This window comes from Acanthochromis polyacanthus, chromosome 13 (genome assembly GCF_021347895.1).
Source record: "Acanthochromis polyacanthus isolate Apoly-LR-REF ecotype Palm Island chromosome 13, KAUST_Apoly_ChrSc, whole genome shotgun sequence".
In the NCBI taxonomy this organism is placed as follows: domain Eukaryota; kingdom Metazoa; phylum Chordata; class Actinopteri; family Pomacentridae; genus Acanthochromis; species Acanthochromis polyacanthus.
In genome coordinates, this window is record NC_067125.1 from 12,969,667 (window position 1) to 12,993,616 (window position 23,950).

A 23,950-nucleotide genomic window follows, 5' to 3' on the forward strand; every position below is an offset into this window, starting at 1 on the left:
TGGTGCCTTTGATGCTTTAATGATGCTACATTTACTCAGGTGTACTCGTTAGAATCTTAGAAAGAGCATGGCTGCAGTACAATAAACAAACAAACCAACAAAAAATTCAAAACAAAGACTCAATCTGTTGCTCCACCAATGGTGGGCTTGTTGTCAGGAGCGAGTTGTGCTTTAGCTGGTAGAGTAATGGTGGTCCATCTATTGGATTAGTGGAGGGATTTCACTGTGGTATTAATCTGAGAAGACAGCAGGCGACCCGGGCTGGGCTCACACTGAGCTGTTGTGTCTCTCAGCCTCTGGCTGTCACTCTGCTCGCTGTTTCTCCTCCATCTGACACACCACAGCGGACAGGAGACCTCTCAGCCAACATGAACCTTTTCTGCTTTTCGCTGGTAAGAGATGACGCTTTGCTTTCTGCATGTGTAGAACGAGCTGTGTGTGAGCTGCTGAGTGAAAGAGAAACTTGTGGTGCAAATTGTGAGATTGGGAACAATGAATACATCATTAGTATCTGTGAATCACAGCATGCTGTGTAAGCCTTGTGTGTATGCATGGAAAAATATGTACGCAACAGTGTAATAAGTATGCACAAGGAGTCCCTCTGGATAATGTAGACATGCAGCTCTAGTAAGAATGAAACTGTTACTTCTTGTTCAGAGGCAGCCGGATAATTAACCTACTGCAGACGGTTCAATCATTAGACTCTTTTTGCACCAGCCTCACATTAGCTATCCTAACATTTTAAAATAAATATTTAAACTTATGCACTTTGTTGGGCTTTCTGTTAATTTACCTCACCTGTGTACCACACAGGAGGAATATTACACAATTGTACTATAATCACAGTATTCCAGTTTTACTTGATGTATTTACATGATGTTTTCATGAATGCAAGTGCTGCTAAAGGGAAAGAGAAAGGAGAAAAAAAATATTGATAGTGAAATCACAGGCACACACACATAGAATACACACACACATGCAGTCCCAGATGCTGCTGCAGCTGTCATGCTGCACGTGGGCACAAGAGATGCACGCATAAACTTGACTATGGACAGATGTTGGGGATGGTGACAAACGATCAAGAAGATAAACTAATGTCGAGCCTCAGAAAACAGAGGCTTGAACTGTGGTTACACTGATTGTCCTCCCCACTGCTGTTGCTCTGCATCACGTGCACAATGACTTCTGCACACACTCGTGAGTGAGATATTTTTAAAAAGTGGAACAGAACAAGTCACAGATTATATGCTCGAAGCAATTTTTATGAAAACTCTCGATGGACAAAATTACATGATTGCACCAAAGATTACAATAAAGAGATACAGAAATAGAAGCAACGTTAAAAAGCAGGAGAATTAAAAGGCATGTAGAGTATTAAACAGTCAGGAAATCTGTAGAAAATGAAGCAGTGAGAGCCACATGAATACATTACACGAGTTCAGACTTTTACTGAAACATCTTTTCGTATTAAAATTGGCTGTTTGTCCAGTACAAAGATAAGATGTTACTGTACAGACAAGGCGAGCTGAAGAGAGAAATTAGTCATGTGTTCCTAGAAGGAATCCAAACAAGCCAAACAAATTTTAATCCACACTCAAATCTGCTCTGAGAAAATTCAATCCATCTCTCATCCATGCTTGACAAGCAAATTTCAAAGAGCTTTGGAGCAGTATTAGTGGCGTGTCTTTACTGTCTTATCCAATCCTCATAATTCAAATTTCGATGCATTGTATTCCATATAATGCAGCTTTAAGTGCTGTTTGATGCAGACATTTTGGCTCTGGATACAGCCTTGGTTTTACCTTCAAACTGGCGTGTGTGCGATCATAGTACTCAGACTTAATCCGTCATAATAGATTAAATCCATTCATAAATCATCCCTGCTGCCAAATTTCTACCCCTTAACAGATGGACGTTTTTCTGTTTGTCCACTTGTTGTCAGGAGGGGTCTATGGACAGCCTGTATGAGGCGGTGCAGAGCTCCAGTGACGGCCCACCGCCGCCCATCCCCAGCCGATCAACCAGCCGCTCATGCAGCCGCTCCTGCAGCCCTGCGGTGCTGCTGGACGACAACACAAAGTGGAAGGGCTCTGGAAGATCCATATCTATGGTGGGTGGGACAAACACTACATCATGCAAACCTGTGCCTACATGCACGTTGCACAGACTTTGAATGGTGGAGCCATGGGAACAGCCATGGCCAGATTGTATAAGGTCAAGTGTCTGAGGAATTGGGACTTTTAGAGTCCCACCAACCAGATTGTCCCTCAAAATAAAGCTGATTATGGAATGATGAACAGAGCCAGTTGACAGCTGCCTCAGTTTTCCCAAAATTTAATGTAGGCATGCCATGCAAATTCAAATTAAATGTTCCTGACATCCTATCACAGAATCTCTACAGGATTAATGAACAAAATTCAATTTCTTCAGCAAATTCCCTACTTTTGTGCAGACTGTTGAGCACTTGCATGCTTTGTTTTCTTGCAGGAGATGCCTCACATGCAGGGAACCAACACTCACAAAAAGAAAAGAAGGTGAGCTCATCAGAAAATCACACACAAACACTGCACTGCATCCACTAATTTATGCTTTTCTGCTCAATGATAAATCTTTGTTAATATACCATTGCTGTTAATTACTCCCAGACATGAGTGACAGACAATGAAATGAGAAACAAATCAAGCAATCAGGCTTGTGTTCGTCTTCTGTATACTATGACCTTCTTTCTGTTCCTTTTGTTGGACGTGCCTGCAAACCAGGGCAGAAAGCTGCTCTGCAAGTGAAAGGGCTTTCTCATAGAGTAATAATATGGCTTGAAAGGCTCCCTGTTTATTTTCACTGGGGGTTAAATCTGTAAATCCCTCCTGCAGCAGTGCAGACGGGCTCTTCGGCTGTGCTCCTCTCTTCATCTTTATCTTTCATTCATTTTCTCTGTTTTAACAGAATGCTGCACTTTAAGAAGAGGGATTGACCTCCCATTAGACACAATTGGAACAAAAAGCATTGCATTTATTATTCTGCTTGGTTGGTAGAGGTTTTTTTTTCTTTTTTTTTTTTGTTGGAGAAGTAGGGCCTTGCTTACTGTTGGGCTACCAGAAGGCAGATTATGGCTTTGGGCTAGTTGGACTAAGCGGATTCAAGGTGCCAGTCACCTCAACACCTTTACTCCCCTGGCTTTAGTTTGGAAGAAACACAACTCTGTGGTCACACTGATGGCCACTCAGTCCATATATTTAATAGACTGTGCGTCCACTCTCTCCTGGTGACAATTTAAACCTTGTGTTCTGTGATTTTTGTTCACTTTAGTTGACTCTTTGTGTCATTAACTGTCTTATAAATCATATTACAAAAAATAGCCATTTTAGTGTTGCTAACTCTAATCTATGCAAACACTAATGTGGCAACTGCAGAATGTCACATTTCTTGCTTGATTTTTCTTTCAGAACACATATATCCAAATCAGCATCAGACAATGAAGTACTGGGTGAGTATATACATTTCATTTGTGTAACTTAACATAATGTCTGAGACACTGTGTTGCCCTCATGCATTCACCTGTATCATAAATGCTCAGGGAGACGACAGTGAATTGCTATTTTATTGTCTGTTATTTGGCTTACAGCCTCCAGTAATCTACCAGTCAGCCCTTCTGTGACTCAGATAGTAGTTTTTAGTCAGGCTGCCGTGACTCTGTGGCCTCACTTCACCCCGACTTTTCACTTAAAATCCTAACTGTCCGTCTCCCTCCACGGCAGATAACCCCGGCTGTAATACTGCAGTCTGGCAGCCTGCCAAGAGCCGAGAAGATTTAGTCCACATCCCCAACAATCACAATGAAGGTAAATAGGAATTAAATAGGTTAAGCTCATCTAGAGTATATGCCAACATTCATTTGGTCTCTCAGCGTGACATCCAAAGACATGGCCTCAGTTTTCAACCCCAGTTCACCAGCAGAACTGCACCTCAAAACACTGACTAGTATACATTGTAGCATAGACGTGCAGCAGTTGTGCATGATGAGAGCTCATGTGAGTGTTCAGACTATTAGCAGCCAAGGTTGCTATTTAATTTAACAATTTGCATAAAATGTGCTGTGCAGTTTTAATGTTAATACCGAGTGAAATCTTGATTTTCTGTGACTTCTGGGTGTGTCACTAACCCAGTGAATTATATGCACTGTGTTCTTCTAGACATGCGGAAGACGAAGCCCAGAACAGAAACCAAAGGAGGGAAAGGAGCGCATCATTCCGGCACAAAGAAAAAGGAGAAACTGCCCTCAAGCCAGGTTAGAAGACACTTTCACTGCCCTCCCTTTCACGTACTGACAAACTCACTCAGCAGATATGTTGCAAATATGCAAACATCAATGCAGTGATGCAAATGAATGCAAAGCAAGGGTATTTTTTTGCACTACTTTTTTTATTCTATAGGTGTGATCAACACATAAATACAATTAAGAACTAGAAGCAACAGTTTGCTGGTTTTAGTTCATAGCTCCTCGTATATAAAGGATAGAAATTTTATCTCAAGTAGCCAAACAGAAACCATAAACGTTGCGTGTGCAGGAGTGGATGAGCCTGCTTTTCAGCTTCATTGTGACTTGCATGACATGTGACTTACGCCCTTCTCTCCAATACTGTCACTAATGCACAGCTCAGTGATTTATTGTCCATCACATACTGATAAATCTGTGCCAACCTGATGCTTCAGCAGCATTAATTGAACCTGTTGCTGCACCAGCAGATACATTTGGAAGTGCAGACTCACGGTCACATGTCACGCCCGGCCTGTTTGTGTTGGCGGGACTTCCAAGCTGCCACCTGCTTGTGACATCCGGAGCCTCTGTTGGCCTGAAGGCCACAATCTTTAAATGCTGATTGGGTTTTAGGACAGTGCAGATGGTCCAAAGAGGGGTACTCCTCTCTGTGTAATCTCTGGGCCACATGGCAGGGAGGGATGTGAAAACAAGAGGACTGTGTGTGTTTGTTTGGTGCAGGGAGGGTTTAGAGGCTTCGTGCCCGGTCACTTAGTGCTCACTCCCTTCAAACAAATCACAGAGAGCGAGTGAGTGAGCTGTCCCAGGGGACAAATCAATGACTGAATCACTCCATTAGTGAGTGTGTTCCTGTGGTCACATGCAGCTGACTGAGATCTCAGCTCAACTGGGAAATAAACGGATTGTTTCAGTTCAGTTTGTTCAACCAAAAGATTCGCTCTTTTGACCGGATCCTTCACAAGCAGCACACCAGTGCCCAGTCTGCCTAATGCCCGTCATAGTGAGAAGCAAACAAAGCAGAGCCTGCCAGTACTGGATCAGTGGCAGTTTCGGGTGGATCGCACTTTGGCTGTGTAGCTGAAATAAAAGTCATTAGAAGATGCCGTGTCAACCCTTTTAAAAAATATAAATGCCACCTAATGAATAAATAAACGTCGACAGCCACGCTTGGCGCTCTGTGGGGCTGTAGGTGTTGATACTTCTTATCAGATATGTCTCTACTGCTTCCATATTGCAGCAGCTTGGTGCCGTGATTGCTGAGATGCTTTTTGATACTTTGATGCTTTACTGTTACGAATGTGTTAAATTTGATGCATCACAGTAAATAATCTTTGTCTTAAGCAGCTGAAAACAGAAATGCTGGACCAACTTAACCCGTTAAAGTATGCCGGCCCGCGGGCGGGCCGTTTTTACGCTTTTTTTAAAATAGAAGGACACTGCAAACACGATTATACAAACACTATACACACATAGAAAGCTGAGATTCTCATGAATCCGCCGATATAAACCACTTTCAGATGTGATTACCACAGCGGGTAATATAAACACATTTATCCAACAAACAACAAGTCATGTAAACGTGCACAGCTCACCTGTCGACGCAGTTTGGACGCTCGTTTCTGGTCATAAAAGAAGATAATCCACAAAAACCGGCCAGAACCCAAGCTTAGCCATCCAGAGGAAACAATCCATTATAATACTTTGGCCAAAACATGTCATCATTTCCCTCAACTGGTAACAACTACATGCAACTGAATTGACTTCAGTTAATTCTTTAATTTATTACTTTACCCGGTTTAAGTAAACAAGTAGCATTAATGCCACTGTTGTAGGTTTGATTCCTCTTTAATGAGCACTGCTGCATCTTTATTTTAAAGGAGGCCAACATGAATTTTAACTTTGCCCACTTGTAAAATATAAAATATGATTCTGTCATTAAATTTACCCTTCTTTAATGTGTTGAAAATGCCTGGTTCATGGCAGATAGTTAACCTTGAGTAAACCTTTGGCAATGTTTCCACAAATTTGCTTGTTATAATTTTTGCACCCAAGATAGATATGTGGCAAACTTGTGGTGAACTTCTGGCTCACTTTGTGTTAAGAATGCTGCAAATTTTAGAAAAAATTGCCAAAACTATAACCATAATCATCTCCCAAAAACCTGAAAAACTACAAATAGAACCATTTATCCCAGAAACTATCTGGGGTAAACAAACCGACATGTCTGCTACTAAGTTCAGCATTACTGGCCAACTATAGTGTACCAATTAGGGCAAACTTTTCATGATTACCAAAATATTGCAGGAAGTTTGCAGCTAGTGGTCAGCAATGGAAAGTTTTTGACTGGGATTTTTACTGTTATTCTACCAGGTATTTAGACAGTAGAGTAGAATAGTGTATACATTTTTATTAAAATCAACAAAAATGCCACCCTCATGGTTGTATTTAAATAAAAAATTAAGAGATTACTATGACCATCTCTACTCAGACGGAGTAGAGTTTGTGAAATATTTCAGTCTGCACCAAAATAGCAAACCAACCAAACAACAGACTGACTGATAGTTTGGCGTAAAAGCAATTGAACAAGACTATTACTGCGTCAATAAAGGCCGCTGAGTGTTTCATTTCTCTGTGATCAGTCAGAAGGGGTTTTGTAATGAACAGATTTAAATGAAGTGTGTTTTTTGATTTCAGAGCGTCCACACCAATGGAGCGGGAACAGAGACTAAACCTGCTGCCAAAAGGGGGCCAAAGACGGGAAAGAAACCAGTCGCAAAGAACGGGAAAGAAACCACAAAGAAAAGTCACAGCTCCAAAAGTAAGACAACTTCAGACACTCTCTTCCTACTGTCTTGATGAAAACTGTACTTTCTGACATTTCTACCATCTGTGTGACTCATTTGCCATGTCGTGACTCAGACACACTTGTGCTTACAGTAGCAGAACAGTAGTATGAAGAATTCGTAGAAATGAGCTACTCCAGTTCATGACCTTTATGCCTTGATTTTGAATTATACTTCTGCTTTAAAATGTTGAAATATCATCAGTGTAGGTGTCTGCGGTGTCTTCGCGTCATATGTGCACGCAGAGCTGCTTTATCAGGTTCCAGCAATAGGATCAAGGAGACGCTGAAAATGTCTGAAGTGGTTATATTTCTAGTCAAATGCCCCTTTTCATTGACTTTCCTCTGCCCTCCCTCTCAGTGAGCTCCCCACCAGGCACAATGAGCCCACCGCTGGGACCAAACTACCTGGACGTGCCGTACAGGTCAGATCGGAGGCCCCACCCCGGCAAATGCTCCACCCTCCCCGCTCAGGAGAACACGACCCCGGGCCGATGCAGAGATATAGTCAACCTGCCTGGTGGAGCCACTCCCACCCACCACCAGCGCTGGAGCAACCCAGGTGACAACAGTCCTGCGTGGGGAAGCATCCAGCACACCTGCCGCAGGCCGCTCACCGAGTATCGCGTGTACTCCCACGACTTTACCCCGACACACGGGAAGGAGTGGGAGGGGAGACAGCAGCAGCCAGCGGCCCAGGATGACAGCTTGAAACAGGACTATAAACCCGAGATTCCCCCAAGGGTGCCGCGATCTGTCACCGATGTGGATCTGTCAGAACCAAAGGTAAATTCATGGTGATGGATATACAGTACAGTCATAGACTACTTTCACCAGTTCAATCAAACAAAGTGCAGTAAACTGAAAAAATGGAAACAAATCAGTATTTAGTGTGAGCAGCTTTTGCCCTTAAATACCAAAGTTTTTCCAGGTATCTCAACATGTTGGCGAATGTATCACAGTTCTTCTGTGGGTTTCAGCCATATCAGTTCTGATACTTCCAGATTGATTGGATGGTGGTGAGATCTGGGCTCAGTATTTGCCGTATAACCTGTTGGAGGAGTCTTTGTTCTTGTTGTCATTGGAGGTAGATCTTTTTGTCTCTGGCTGCTTGTTTGGGGTTGTTTTCGTGCAGCAGAAGGAACGTGGCACCAGTCAGATGATCCCCTGATGGTATCATGAAGGACAAGAATCTCAACACACGAAATTGCCTAAAGGTTTTGCACGGCAGTTTTGTGTGCTGTTCAAACCATTAGTTAAGCAAAAAATTGTGCCGAGTTTGCACTTATTTGTGTTTTTGTGCCATGCACTCCTACGCAGATGTGCAACTGCAGTTTTACTGGCCACTCTGCAGCTTTACTGATGTGTCTCACTGTGTCCCACACTTCAAGTGACTTTAAAAAATTCCCCTACAGGCACCACAATATTTCAAGAATAGTTCAACTTTTTTCTGTGTTTACCTTAAAACTATACTTGCATAACCATACAAACAGTAAAATAGCTTTTGGTTGATGTGTATATGTACTTCCTGTCTGTAGTGGCCATGAAGTGCTCCCTTCATGAGTCCAATATCAATGATGATAGATAAAACCCTCCACAGTCCTTATTCTAGACAAAGATGCATTCAATTGCTCAGCTGGAGCTAATATGAGCAAACCACTTGTATATCCTCCAACAGTACGCTCACCTTGCTGCACTCAGACTGCTGAAATTACCACATTCTTATGATAGCATATTGCTGCAACACCCAAAGGAAGAAAAAAACAGTATCATACTATAAATGAACACTTTCCACATTAGTTTGACAAACCAACTAATCACGTTACAACAGCAAACCTCTCATAGTAGAACCTGTTAAGTTGTTGTTGTAACAAATAACATGTCACTTTATGATGCGTAATGTGACGTAATGTGATTCTGCTGTTATTGAGAATGATGGATGATAATGTCATAAGTCAACAATATTTAGCGCCTCTTCAGCTGATCAATGAGAAATGATGCTAGGTTTCCTCCAGAGGGCTGGTCTCATTATTCTTTCTGTTCAGACCCATGCATTTTAAAACCCACCTTTACTTATGCATATTTATCACATTTATCATCTACTGTGGTCAATAACTGCAGAATGTCGCCATTGTTCAGCCCTAACACAGAGTGGAACTTAATCTAATTGTGTAAACGAGCCGTATTCTTTAATTTCTCCATTCTCACACACCAAGTTTCAAGCTATAACAACATAGGCTAAATTATTATGCTATAACATGAAACAGTTAATTCTATAACAATAACTCATCATATTATCACCTGAAAGACTTTATATTCTATTAAACTAAATGGTTTATTAATAACAAGAAAGGTTTCTTATCGTGATAAGCTAGTATGTCATAATAACTTAAAAACATCAAAAACAATCATCTTTTCACTGGAAATTCAGCTGTTTTTCTGTTCCTGGTGTGGCAGCAATACGCTTCCATACGTACTCATTTGGATTGAATTGTGAAATGCATTTTGCACAGAATGAGAACAGTGGATTTGGCTCATGTTCAGTGGCTGCTGTCTACTAATACCACACAACGGTGCAGATTGACCTTGGAGGGCAATGGCTGTGCGTGCATTCCACATCCCTCAGAGCATAAGACCCCCACTGATACCCAGACAGCACGTGCAGCAAACACCATGTGTGCCACAAGGTCGTTGTTAAAGCTTACTATGACTTAGCAGAAAATTATCTTCGATGAAAAGAATGATCCGGGGTCAAGATTACGAAACCCCTATAGATCTGTAGGGTGACTGCTGATAGACATGGAAAGTCATTAAGCTAGACGTCTAATTGTAGATGGAGACGGTGCAGAGGTTAAGACTTTCCCTTCAGATACCCCTTTGATGAGAGTGTTGCTTCTTACGAGGACAGAGGAAACCGCAAAATGTAGTGAGACACTCACACTGCTGGCAGTTAACAGTTGCTTTATACAAGTACTTTAGACACTGAAAAAAAAATAGAACAACGACAACAAGAAGAAGGTTTTTTGACAGCCGAGTGTGCCAGAACATTTATTTAATTATTTTTTTGAATAATAAATATTAATTAAAAATAATTGAAAACACAGTCATTTTTTCTTTGTTTAAATACAGATTTAAGCCTTAAAGTTACACTAGCTCAAATGCTTTTTTAGCTTTTAATAAAGGATATTTACACTACCGTTCAAAAGTTTGGAGTCACCCAGACAATTTCATGTTTTCCATCAAAACTCACACTTTTATACATGTGCTAACATAACTGCACAATGGTTTTCTAATCAATTAGCCTTTCAACACCATTAGCTAACACAATGTAGCATTAGAACACAGGAGTGATGGTTGCTGGAAACGTTTCTCCGTACCCCACATGTAGATATTCCATTAAAAATCAGCTGTTTCCACCTAGAATAATCATTTAGAGGATAGACTGTATTACTGATTGATTTAATGTTATCTTTATTGAAAAAAAAAAAGCCGCTTATCTTTCAAAAATAAGGACATTTCCAAGTGACCCCAAACTTTTGAACACGAGTGCGTATGTGGGAAGACAATTAATCTGCCTACATACGTGGCCAAAATAATGTTATAAAACAAAACAAACAAAAAATAGGTTTAATACTGCAGGAAAAGGCCATCATTACTTAGGTTTCATTATATGACTGTATTTTTAAAAAATCTTACGAGAAAATGTGAAAATGTTGTTACGAAACCAGAGATTTATATTCTACGTGCAAGAACCACATCAAGTGTAATCTAAATTTTTACATGTAACTTTACATACAAATCTATTTCACATGCCTTTAATGTTAAAAAGAACACTGATCGCTTTACTTCATAAAAATTGTCTAACCATTATTATTAAAAATATCTAACTATCATTTTATCACATTTAATATGAATTTTTAAATCTAATATGAGATAAAAAGCTTATATATTTACAAATATTTAATGTTAATAATGCCTTAATAATGAATGGATTTAACTGTTTAAAAATGTCAAAACATTAATTATTATAATTTCAATAATCAAATGTTAATCTTACATCAAACGTCTCATGAGTTATTAAATATTACTTTATATACAAATCTTGTTGCTATAGTAAAAAAAAAAAGGCATACAAATTCACCCTATATTTGCCGAGTTTTATTAATTTTTTGTGCAAAAAAATGCAACATAAATCTGTAAATTTAAAATTAGACAAAACTGCAGAGTCTTTTTGTACATATGTTATTATATTTTGAAAAAGCTCACTTTAATGTTTTTTTCTAATATAATTTAAAGACAAATCCTTCAAATAATACTGACAACAAATGAGAAAACTTTCCCCAGAAACTGTGTCGAAAAACATTTAGACAAAGACAAGGTGAATTCCTCACATCATCTCACTTTGCGCTCACTTCAGATGAACAACGGCTTCTGCAGAGAGTCAAGAGCCTCTCAAGTCATAGATTAGAAATCTTAATCTGGATTGACAGGAGTTTACGGCTGATTGCAAGCGGTAGGATTAGGCGGTGGTTTTGTCTTTAGAATTCCCTTTTTTACAATTGACCAAATGAAACCAGCCGCAGTGTAAACACAGCGGCAAATCCCCACATCAAGGCCACGTCAGAGTGATTACTGACGGCAACGTAAAAGAAAAACGACTTTGCAGATTCACTGGAAAACCACACGTTTGTGAAGAGGTCACAGATGATATGGTTTGAACTGTTATCGAAAATTAAGGCAGGAAATGGCTTGTTTGACAGCTTAACAGCATTTCTACCACAAAAGAAAAGTCTTCACTTCCATATTGAGAGCAGAGGTAGACCGGAAAGTGTGTTGACACAACAGAGTTGCCACTTTCAGCTGTTCCTCTGTCATACAGAAGCACTTCCTCAAAAGTATTCACCCCACATTAAGAAACGAATGCATATGAATAATTACTCCAGCATCACTTACCATAACCAAGTTCCCCATTGTGGGTAAAGGGAAATTGCGTGAAATATTGAGTTTAGAATGAATGTTCTTCCTTTTTTACCCTAAAATGAATAAAACAGCATGAACTGTGAGTTATTAAGTATGGTTTACAGCCTGACAGTGTGAATATGTGATGGAGTTATACTTAGTGGCGTTACAGCCCAACTCTGTGTGGATGAACCACAGCAATGCTTCTTCAGTAGCAGATACGATGTGAGCTCATCCTCACTGGGCTCTTTGGTATCTTGTCAAAACAAAAACCACAATTAGAAAACCTAAATGCAGCGGTTCCTGGAAGTGGCTCTCAGTGTTTTTTTTTATCGGTGCCACAAAATGCACACTTAAGCATTTGTATTTTTCCCTTTCAAAGCGATACTGCAGTGAAAGACACAGTGTCAATTGCCTCACATCCTGTGTGTTGTAAGGAAGTGGGCCAGCCAGCACATCAGACAGACAGCCGCTCTGCTAGTTAACACTTGACTGTCAGGAGAGCGCAGCAAAGAGAAGCAACGACTGAGGTCTGACAATAACCTTAAAGCAGCAGAAAATGTTACAGAGGGCAGCATCCAATGTGTCAGACAAAGCAAAGAGCCACAAACCAAAGGTAGGTGAACTTCTAAAAAAAAGATTCAGTTTGCTGTTGGAGCTGGTGAGGCAAGAAAGTTAAGAAGCTGAGATGTTTGTCATTAATGTCAAATGTTCTCAAGATTACGTCTGAGACAGTTACACATCTTTACGAGAAGTGGCTGAATTTAACGTAGAGCATCCTCTAAATGAACATGTGACTTATTCTTAAAGAGTGGAATAATCAGTTACATCGCCCAGAGAATGCTCAGTTTTTTACAGAAAAAAATGCATTTTCATATTATTTTTCACATTGCAAACCAGGCAAACAACACGAACAATACAACACAAATAGCACAAAATAGAAACCTCAGATTTTCCTGTATTTTTAGGCACTGCAGTGCAAAGTGTAGTCACTGCTGCATTAAATCAATCAGCAGAGGACTGTCTAGGAGTACGGAACTCATATTTAACCAGGATTTCCAGGGATTATTCATTTATATAATTATTTTTGGTGCTTTGCCGTGGACATGATGGGGGTTTGGAAGAGATTATGATGACTTTTAGTTTTATGAAAAACTGGGGAGGGGGGACAGGGAAAGAATTAAAACCAGAATGAAGCGACTGTGAGTGGACGTCACTGGTGTTTGGAGGACGCTGAAGTTGTATTTACGTATTTTCTGCTCATTTGAATTGACAGGGGCACTGTGTATTTAAAAGAAAAAAAAACGTTTTCTGTTGCAATGGCATTGCTACATGATTGAAATCATGACCACAAATGTACCACATTCACCCCCTGTCAAAAGATTTGAGACAGGTTCTCATTTATTTGAATGAGAAAGTGTCTCAAAACTTTTGACAGGGGGTGTACTTTTGCAAGCTCTGATTTCAGAACACGCTCTGATCAGATTGAATATTTGCTGTATATATACACACAGTATTTACTATATTTACTTTGGTTTGCTTTTGACTTGAGTTCTTTGCAGCTGTGAGCACAAAAACAGGAATTCTTGGACTGTTCTGAATGGACAGTGTTATGAAATACGGATACAGACTGATGACGTTTCATCTGTGCAATCCACTGAGGTCATAGAGACTTGAGACATCTGAGACAAGAAGTTATGAAAGACCTAAATAATGCTGCACAAACATTGTCAGTGATGTCCCAGTCGTCCTCATGTGTTTGTCTTTTCATGTTCCTCACAGCGCTCCACAAGCTTTGGCAAGTTTGAGGGTCTCAGACATCACTCATCACAGGCCAAACCGGAGGAAAATGGAACAAATACGGTTTGTAGATGTGCTTGTTTTTCGTTTTTATGTGCATAAGGCCAGTAAATGCTTATATAGTAGTCAGACTGGTAGTACTTATTGGTCATGTGGAAATGTGAAGTCAGTGCAGAGAAAGCTTTGCATTAAGGATGTGTTAGAATGCTGCATATTTGCACCGATGCAAAGCATTTTATATTAACCCTCCTGTTGTTCTCATTTACGGGCACCAAAAAAATATTGTTTCCTTGTTTGAAAAAAACTCAAAAAATCTGGCAAAAAAGTCCCCAAATTACTGAAAATTTGCAAAATCTTCAGAGAGAAAATTCCAATAATTCCTTAAAAATTTCCCTTAAAAGTTTTATTTAAAAAAAAAAATCCCCCAGTTTGGTAAATATTTTCAAAAAATGAGTAAAAATCTAAAACAAATCCTAAAAATATCTAAAGTGATTACATATATATTAGTAAAACTTCTACTATTTTCTTTAAGAACATTCACATAAAAATCAACCAAAATCTGGCAAAATTCGCTTGATTTTAGTTGATTTTTGTGTGAATGTTCTTAAAGAAACATTTTTAACATTTCCTTTTTTCCATCAAAAAATGTTCAAAGATTTCCCAAAAATGTTGAAAATGTGGACCCCAGAAGTTTCACTGTGAAAATCTATTTTCTTTCCACATTTTCAAACTTAAAAATGGGTCAATTTTGACCCGTAGACCAACATGAGGGTTAAGAAAGTAGCCAATCTGATATATACTAAATCCTATTTCTGTCCACAGCTCACTGAGGAATGTGAAAGTTCAGACCCGCACAAATCAGCTGGACTTGGGAAGAAGATGAAAGCAATTTCACTGACCATGAGGAGAAAAATGGGCAAAAAACACGCCAAGTCCTTCTCTGAGGAGACAGTGAGTCAAACACACATTTATAAAGCTTCTGATCATTCATACACACAAATTAGAAAGTCAAGAGTATATTATTGTTTCTGCACAATGATTAAAAAAACCCCATGATACCTGTAACAAGTCCAGACCATCAGGCTGCTGTTTTTCTCAAGAGTTTTATCTCTTTCATCTCCCTTAAAACCACATCCTCGTTTGTGACGCTGTTGTTGGTAATGTTTAAATGACACTCTCAAGCTCTGACCCGAGCCGACAAGTGTTTTGCGTTTTACTGTGACACAGATAGTGAGATAAAATGTTTTCAGTAGCTTTGTAGCTTTCACAACCCACATCTCCATCTGACAGTCCCTATTTGAGTTCATTCTTTCGCTTTCATGTGGATGATTTTGATCAGTTTGCCCACATTTCTCTGACATTTTGATAATTCTGAGGTTTTCTGTTTTCTTATACATGTTTCATTTTATTTTATTTGATGTCATCCTTCTTGCAGGGCGATGACACAGACAAAGACCCAGAGGCAGAGACAGAAGGTGTCCCTCCAGCCGAGAAAAACTCCGCTAAGACGAGCAACTCCTTAGAGAGTCTTTACAGTGGCCAGAGCTCCTCCAGTGAGTATCAGCCCGTGTGGTGGCTAAATGTGGCGAGCTTTAAGCGGTGCCAGGTCATGTTAACAGATGTTCTGTGTTTGTGGGTTCAGGTGGTGTGACCAGTGAGTCCAATTGTTCTGGTCAGAGAGACAGTCTGAGGCTGGAGGAGGACGGATCCTACCAGGGACAGTTCTGTGGACGAGCTCGGGTCCACACTGATTTTGTTCCCAGTCCGTATGACACAGACTCCCTCAAACTCAAGGTAGCTCTCCATGCTATTCACTAGCTACAAAACTGCCTCTACCTTGTCCTAATTACTCTGTCTAATCATATCTTCTTCCTGATTGCGTCCACTAACTGCACTTTTTCCTGCTGCAGGTCGGTGACATCATCAACATCATCAGCAAGCCTCCGATGGGCATCTGGACGGGTATGCTGAACAACAAAGTGGGCAACTTCAAGTTCATCTATGTAGACGTTTTGGTGGAGAAGGAGGAAGAAGAGGAAGAGGCTCCTAAAATACGGCAACAGAAGCTGTGCAAAAGACCTCGACCGAAAACGCTGTTGGAGTTACTGGAGCGACTGAACCTGGAGGTGAGAGGAAGATCCACTCACCTGGGACCGCTGGCTTTAACCCTTTGATGCACAACATGGGCCATGGGTCAAAAGTGACCCGAATCCAATGTAAAATGGGTATCTCCTGACTCAGACTGCGCATCAAAGGGTTAATTTGGTGACTAATCAAAGTGTTTCCAGAGACAGGAACAGATTTAAAATGGTTTTCAGATGTTGTTGACAACATTAAAGAAAGAGTGAACCTCATGTGGTGCTCCTTTATAGTTCAAACATCTTTTAAGATTTTGATCCATGTGCCACTAACATGTTACAATAACTCAGTGTCAGGAATATATAGGTGAAATATCTGACTTTGTGTTGTTTGTGTGTTAGAAATCAGTTTGAAACTCTTGAACTTAGACTTTGCATGTAAAAAACAAGAGAGATGACAGGTGAACATGCACACCACTGAGGTTTTTTACTCAGGTAGTTCTAATAATTTGATGGTAACAAAGACGCCTCTGTTGCTGTTTCAGGAATACGCCTCTGCCCTGCTGCTGAATGGCTACCAGACAGTAGAAGACCTGATGCACCTGCAGGAGAAACACCTGATAGAGCTGAACGTCAAAGACCCCGAACACAGACGCCGGCTGCTGGCTGCCGCTGAATGTCGCTACACAGAAGGTGAAGAATCACTCTCACTTTTGCTCATGTTCTGAACAACATCTTAAGTTATAGAGCAGTTAAGATGGTTTTCAGTACGTTGATCACTCAGAAAGGTTCCATGAGGGGGCTTATTTTACAGTAATGACTAGCTCACTGTACATGCTCTTATACAGAGTGGTATTTTATTGTTTCATACACAATTTTATCAAATTCTGTTGTGCGAATGACAAAGGCATGAAAAGACAAATAATGTAAAAACTATATACTTTTCCTTGAGGTTTTCACACTAAAATGCAAAACTATCTGGTATTACTGCCTCCCAAATACTAATCATGACTGATGGGATTTATATTCTCTAAATAATGTAGGTAGGTTTTATTTTAAAAGTCCCTCTTTGTCTGTCTTTATAGTTGGCAAAGTGCAGCAGTAGTTTAAATAGTAGGTAAGTCTTTAAGGCAGCATAGTAGGTTTATTTATTAGATGGGACATACCCTATAAGTGGCTCCTTAACCAATCAAAAACGACCATTCTACAACAGCAATTTCCCTATATATTACTCTTAATATTTAAAATTGTTAGGTAAATTTGTAATATTATTATTATTTCTCTATGTCTCTTGTTTTCAGTGTGCTGCATAAAAAATGGCCATTTGACTAATTTCATATCTCTTTCAAGCCACAAGTAGCTTTAATAACTTTAATGGCACAAATAGCAAAATAAAAGAGTAATAGTTCTGTTTTCTAAACTTCAAACAAATGATACCCCTTTGAATTTGTTACTATTCAACAATCTAAGTTTGTATTTTTTCCAATGTAATATCTGCTGGAGAATAAAAAGGTTCAGTTGTTGAAATACAAAAAAGCAGGTAAAAGCTGAGACATTTGTGCCACTGAACAGAAACACATCCTGCACCCAGCGAGAGGCTTATCAGCGATTTCCTGTTAGTCAGATAGAAAGTGCTTAAGAGGCCAGAAGGTGTTCCTGTAATCTGAAGTCTTAAAGCAGAAGGCTGATTATCACAGAAGCCTGGGTGAATGAAAACAAAACTACTTTCCAGTGTGAAGATGGAAAAACATTCAGTGGGGAGTTTCATCAGTGTGTTCACGCTTCATTGAATGTAACCTGCGTGCACGACAAATTAGAGGGCACTGTCATTTTTTCACTTTGAAAGCCAGTGTTACAAAACAGATGGCAGCGTGACTCTGCCAAGCTTGTTAACTCACATGAGGTGCCAGTAATTTCATCAAGCTAAACTCCATTAGTTTAGTGCTCTGTAAGGATTAGCAGCTTCTGTCAGTGAGGTAACAAAAGGAAAGAAGAGTGAAATATTGTTCCTGTTTAGAGTGGAAATATCTCAAACAAGGTGGCGTGTTTGCGTGGTTACACCTGCACAAATTCATTTTTATATTGAAGTCATTACGCCACTTAAAGTATTAATAATACAGCACTGTGCGGTTGCTACAACAGCAGTAAATGTCAAAGAGCATCAGCCTGGTAGATCTACATATTTGTTAATTTCCGCTGAGTGAATCATTCGCCTCAGATTCCAACTTCTCTAATGTGGTTGGTGATATTATGACATTTCACATAATTCCATTGGTTCTGTGGGTGCAGGTGATGATGTCAGGGATGTGGAGGAGCACAAGTCCTCCCACAGTCTACAGGAAGAAGACAGCGACTGTCCCAGAGACTCGGGCTGCTTCATCCCGTCTGAATGTTCAGACGGCAAAGACGACACAGAACACGTCACGGAGGCGGTGGATTCATGAAGTGCTCGTTCGTCAAATGGATACGCTGACATTTGGAATTGGGGAGTTGCATGTTTTCTTATGACTCTGATTAAAAATGTACCTTTAATCTTCTCAAAATGTCATGTTTGCGCCCCTGATCCAGACACAAGTAGAAGGTCTTTAAAAGCGTGACAGGAAAAACTAACAACCAGCATTCTAGATGTCATCTTATCCGTTTGTCACTTTATCAAGATAAAAGCTGTAAGTGTTGATTTTTCTGTATTTTTTTAAGTCGCGAAGGAAGTGGCATTTCATCAATTTAATGTCAGATATATTTATTGCATTCTAAATCATTCAATGTTTTTGCATTTAAAGCCTTTATTTATCACAGCTGCATAATTTTTACCTTTTTCATTCCATCCAATCTCACTTTAACTTCCAGTGTATTTTTTTTTCCTGTGAATGAAGTGATTTTGGTAAAGGGGTGTTTTTCATGTAGTGTTTGGATTTGACAAATGTATATTCAGATCTTGCCTATGTTGTATACTGTACAGATTAATGTGTGCACTATTTTCTCAACGTGTATGTGAATGAACATGTGTGTCAGAGAGTCTATGTGTAAGCTCATGTGAAAGTCATCTGTTTTCATGGGTTTTTGTAAATAAAATTAAAGAAATACAGTAAAATATGATTTCTGTTCTTTTTTTTTGTCTGTTTCAATGGCAGAAAAATGCATTTTACCCACCAGTACGATGCTGGATAGTTTTGAAAGTATGATGCATCCTTAAATAACCATAAATGAATATGGTACATAAAAAACAATTAACTGGACTGAAATTATAATAATTATTCCTATTATTATTTATTTTATTTTTATTTATTTCATTTATTTTATTATTTATTTATTTATTTTTATTTTTATTACACGTTTTAGAGTACAGCTTAGAAGTGATTAGAAGTGATTATTATTATTTAAAAAGTAATGTTAAAAAAATAAATATTTTATTTCAAGTCACGTTTCCTTTTTTTCTTCACGCCGTTGCTTTGGCTGTGTTTTGATTGGCCCGAGTACATGTATACGTCACAAAACTTTCGCCATACGTTGCATGCCGGTAGTGTTGATGGGAACTGTAGTCCAAAACTGACATCTGCGCTATCTGTTTCGTTAGCGGTGTAGGCTGTAAACTACATTACCCAGCATCCTCATGGAGTCACAAAACGTTGACGTGTATTTTGTTGGCAGACTGAAAAACTCCTATTTAGCGTCATCCAGTTGTCAAAACCGGACATCATCATACCGCAACTTGAACAAATTTACCGACATTTTGTGAAATTTAGGCGGTAGGTAACTTCGCAACGTCGTGTGACGATGGCCGGAGAGATTTCTATGATTGGTGAGTTGAATTCCGATTATTTTCGGGTGATAACACATGGGCTAACAGCTGTGGTCACCTGTTATTCTCGTGTTGCTTCCGTGCCGCAGGTTCTGTCATCCTGGCCCTGTTTCTCGCCGGTTATCTGGGTCAGCAGTACCTGCCGCCGCCCAAACCCAAAGTTATCGGCCTGGACTTGGGCACCACCTTCTGCTCCGTCGGCGTCTTCCACCCGGGCAGCGGGGAGGTGGAGGTGATAGCGGATGAAGAAGGGAGGAAGAGCATCCCCAGCGCCGTCTCCTTCACCACCACCGCGGTGCTGTCCGGGCATGAAGCCGTGGATCTGGCCGACAGCAACCCTCAAAACACCGTGTACGACGCCAAGAGGTTCATTGGGAAGATATTTGAGCCAAATGTTCTGGAGCAGGAGAGTGCCAGATACCCGTTTAAGGTGGGTCATGCTGGGAGTGATCTCTGAGTGATTTCAGCATCCAGGGTTACCATCCGATTTTTCTGTTTTTCTTTCTTCTAAGCCCAGAAGATATATTTCCTCTGCTACTACTTCCTCTAGCAAAATGATCATATAATATTGAAAGATCAAAACTCAGCCAGGATTAATCAAGAGTCCAGGTGTGATTTTCAACCCCATTCTTAAAGTAAATCTTACAAATCTTCATGCCTTAACCAAGCTCTTGTCCACATTCACGCTTTCGTTTTTCTTCTTTCTCGACACCTTCTTATATGTTTATTCTCTGCTCCTCCTCCAGGTGATAAACAACAACGGAAGTGCAGAGTTTGTCATCTCCACCAACCGTACCTTCACTGTCAGTCCGGAGTTCATCGGCTCCAGGCTGCTGCTGAAGATGAGGAAGATGGCAGAGCGACAGCTGGGTGTACCCATCCAGAAGGCCGTCATCTCGGTGCCCGCTGAATTTGACGAGAGGCAGAGGAACTACACTGTCAGGGCGGCCAACCTGGCTGGTCAGTTTGCTGATTATTTTATTATTCCTAGCTTTGAATGTCCTGATGAAAGCTGCACATTCGCCACTTTGCTTTAAAAAGGGATGTTTTGTTTGGATGTCATCTGCATATATCACACTATTACACACACACAGAAAGCCTGCAGAAATCTTTCAGTGGAACTTTTTCATGGATTATGTGCCCTAAATCAGTAATATAAATATAAACGCTGTGTCTCTAACAGGCTTGGAGATCCTGCGTGTGATCAACGAGCCCACGGCTGCGGCCATGGCCTACGGGCTGCACAAGGTGGACGTGTTTAATGTGCTGGTGGTGGATCTCGGTGGAGGGACCTTGGATGTGTCTCTGCTCAACAAACAGGGAGGCATGTTCCTCACCAGGGCAATGGCAGGTAATACGTTCTGCAGTTTCACACCCACAGAGGCAGTAATCCCCTCAGCAATGAGTTCCTGGTTTGAATCCCGATCAATTGCACCATTTACTGCCTCACATGTCTCTCACCAGTATCTCTGTCAACAAAAATAAATAGATACTTTAAAAACAAGAGTGATACGGAGGTCATTGTTGAGCAGTTCATGGCTTAAAAACTTCATTCTTTTATTCTGTGCTCACTTCTTCATGAATTTGTGTTCACAGCTCAATGTTTAGCAGATGACGAGTATCTGTTTAGACAACAACCCGAGGCAATTTTTGTTTTTATAGTCTGAAATATAGCAGATTTTTTCTTAAGAGGGATTTTTGTCACTGAAGGAAGCAACATAGTCATATTTCATGTTGTATAATTTGCAGGAAATAACAAATTGGGAGGTCAAGACTTCAGCCAGAGGCTCCTCCAGTACACCACAGAGCGAGTTCGTCAGGAGTTCGGTGTCCCACCCACCCTCAAGGAGGACATCCACCGTCTCCGACAGGCTGTAGAAGCCGCTAAGCTCAACCTCACCCTCCAGCCCAGCGCCACAATCAGGGTCCCGCTGCACCTTCACACCCACGATGGCTCCGAGTCCTCCGAAGGCTCTGCTCCCTCCCGGGTCCTCTTCCATGCTGAAATCACTCGCGAGCTCTTTGAGGAGCTCAACGAGGACCTTTTCCAGAAGATTCTGGCCCCTGTTGAAACTGTGTTAGCCGAAGGCCACCTGGAGAAACAGGATGTGGATGAGATCGTCCTGGTCGGAGGGTCCACCAGGATACCACGCATCAGGAAGCTGATTAGCGAGTACTTTGGGAAGGAGCCCAACACGTCGGTAGACCCCGACCTGGCTGTGGTTACAGGCGTGGCCATTCAGGCCGGCATCATGGGAGGCTCTTGGCCTTTACAAGTGAGCGCCATAGAAATCCCCAACAGACACCTGCGCAAGACGAACTTTAGCTAATCTTTAATCAACAGTATTAATGAGGATGGAATGAACGCCACAGAGGCTTGCCACTGATTCCTGTTTCCTGCTTCTCTGGTGTGCTTTATTTAACATCTGCTGCTGGGAGAAACATGCACAACACAAAGCGCTGGTTGACTTGCTGGCTGTTCAGATCATATTATGCTTCCTCCTTGATTGTGAAAGGAGGCGGTGACAGAAACAAATAGTTGACCACACATTGAAACATTCCTCTGCAGAAGTCGACAGTCCTGTTTTACATCTTTAAAGTCACAGCTGCTTCTGTTGTGCACCGAGTTCCAGCAGAAATAACACAGTAACACACTGACCACATGTGGCTGAGGAGCCGGTGATGCTCAGTTAAGGCGGATACTTCAATGTTGTTCAGTTCAGGGAACAACCACTCGTTTAAAAGACTTATCTAGCCAGTATGTCTTCAGCTATTTATTTATTTATTCATGTTAATTGAATGAGTGTGTGTGTGTGTGCAGGTGTTTCGCAGGCCTATAAACTTTCCATTACAGTGCGCTTGTGCCTTTTCAAAAGCTGCTATGTTGTTGTGAAGTGAACTGCTGCACAGTAGTGGTTCCATCAGAGGCCTTTGTGGAGCTCCTTGTGACTCTGTCCACTGGAACAGAGAGAGACCTCAGTTTAAATATGTAGATGTATGCAATTAATTTAAAACAGCTTCACTGCAATATAGACTCATAACCTCATGAATGAAGTGTTCAGGTGAGGTCAGAGTCCCCTGCCAACAGATGAAGGCGCACGCTGGAGAGAGCCTTAATGTTCACACTGTACTGTAATGCTTTCATCTTTAGCATCATGAGGTAAAATAAGGATTGGAGTATTTGCTTCTGACAGAAATGCTTTGACAATTTGTTGGCCAAACTTAAATTTTTTTGTGCAATAATTGATGCTTTATTTAATTAGCAATGGCTTACCGATGTTAAATATTTGTCCTACGTGTCAGAGTTTGGTAGTACAGCCTGCTTTTGCTGCTGTAGGGAGGTAAGGTCAACTCAGTCCAACAGAAGGACCAAAGCATTGCTTACCAGTGCCTTGTGTGTTTGATACTGAGAAATGTGTTACTGTCACATCAAGGGTGTTTAATAGACCTGATTAATGTTTGTGGATATCAGAGAGGGAGATTTGTGAGAGGAAGTTAGTTTCACCTGCTCTTATTCTTTTAGTTTACTCAGTGTTGCACATCTAGTATGGAAGTTAATTTCCATTTCTGTTCTGAAGTTCTGCATCTTTGGAAGATTCAGAACTGTACCTTTGATGCTTTAGTGACACACACACATTCCTTTAAAAAGCATCAGACTTTTTTTTTTTTTTTTTGCCAAATGTCATTTCATGAATGGGCGTATTTACACCTATTGTTGTACTTAACACATTGAAACTGGAATCTTGATACAAAAAAGCATTTAGTAAAGATACTGTTAAAATTGATACTGTATTTCAATCCCTATTGGAAAATGGGAACATCCAATATTAGGATCTATTTTTGTATTTCACTGTCAATACTCACTGTCAGTATTTTGCCAACTGGAAATAACAAGGAAGTTTATCTGTTGTGATCTGCTTTTCAAGCTATTAAAATTCCATTTCTGAACTTGACTGTCTTTGTGGTTTGTGACGATAAACTGCAGTAGGTTCATTTTCTTTAGCCCACATACTCCTGTAGGAAGTACGTCACATACTTATCACAAATGATTTACTTGATAAAGATGCTGATGACGTTAAATATGCACACTGAGGGCTCTAATGTAATGTAAGGAAGTTCAGAAGCATATAGAGTGAAGCCATACTGCACTTCTACAGCATGAAATGAAACTAGCCATACCGATACTGGTGAGCCGG

At 40.4% G+C, this 23,950-nt stretch overlaps 2 protein-coding genes across 2 annotated transcripts; both read left to right on the forward strand.

The window, feature by feature from the left end:
* Positions 1–249: 249 nt before the first annotated feature.
* samsn1a (SAM domain, SH3 domain and nuclear localisation signals 1a) lies at positions 250–19,051 on the forward strand. Its single transcript, XM_051958118.1, has 15 exons — positions 250–392; positions 1,943–2,110; positions 2,488–2,534; positions 3,444–3,484; positions 3,756–3,839; positions 4,191–4,285; positions 6,971–7,094; positions 7,480–7,904; positions 13,860–13,940; positions 14,700–14,828; positions 15,313–15,430; positions 15,520–15,671; positions 15,788–16,003; positions 16,501–16,648; positions 18,245–19,051. The coding sequence occupies exons 1-15, from the start codon at positions 369–371 to the stop codon at positions 18,397–18,399; spliced, it is 2,007 nt and encodes a 668-aa protein (XP_051814078.1). The 5' UTR covers positions 250–368; the 3' UTR covers positions 18,400–19,051.
* A 530-nt stretch (positions 19,052–19,581) lies between these two features.
* On the forward strand, positions 19,582–23,702 carry hspa13 (heat shock protein 70 family, member 13). Its single transcript, XM_022199688.2, has 5 exons — positions 19,582–19,754; positions 19,844–20,184; positions 20,501–20,714; positions 20,938–21,105; positions 21,504–23,702. Exons 1-5 carry the CDS (start codon positions 19,730–19,732, stop codon positions 22,082–22,084), a joined length of 1,329 nt encoding a protein of 442 aa, XP_022055380.1. The 5' UTR covers positions 19,582–19,729; the 3' UTR covers positions 22,085–23,702.
* The last annotated feature ends 248 nt before the right edge of the window (positions 23,703–23,950 follow it).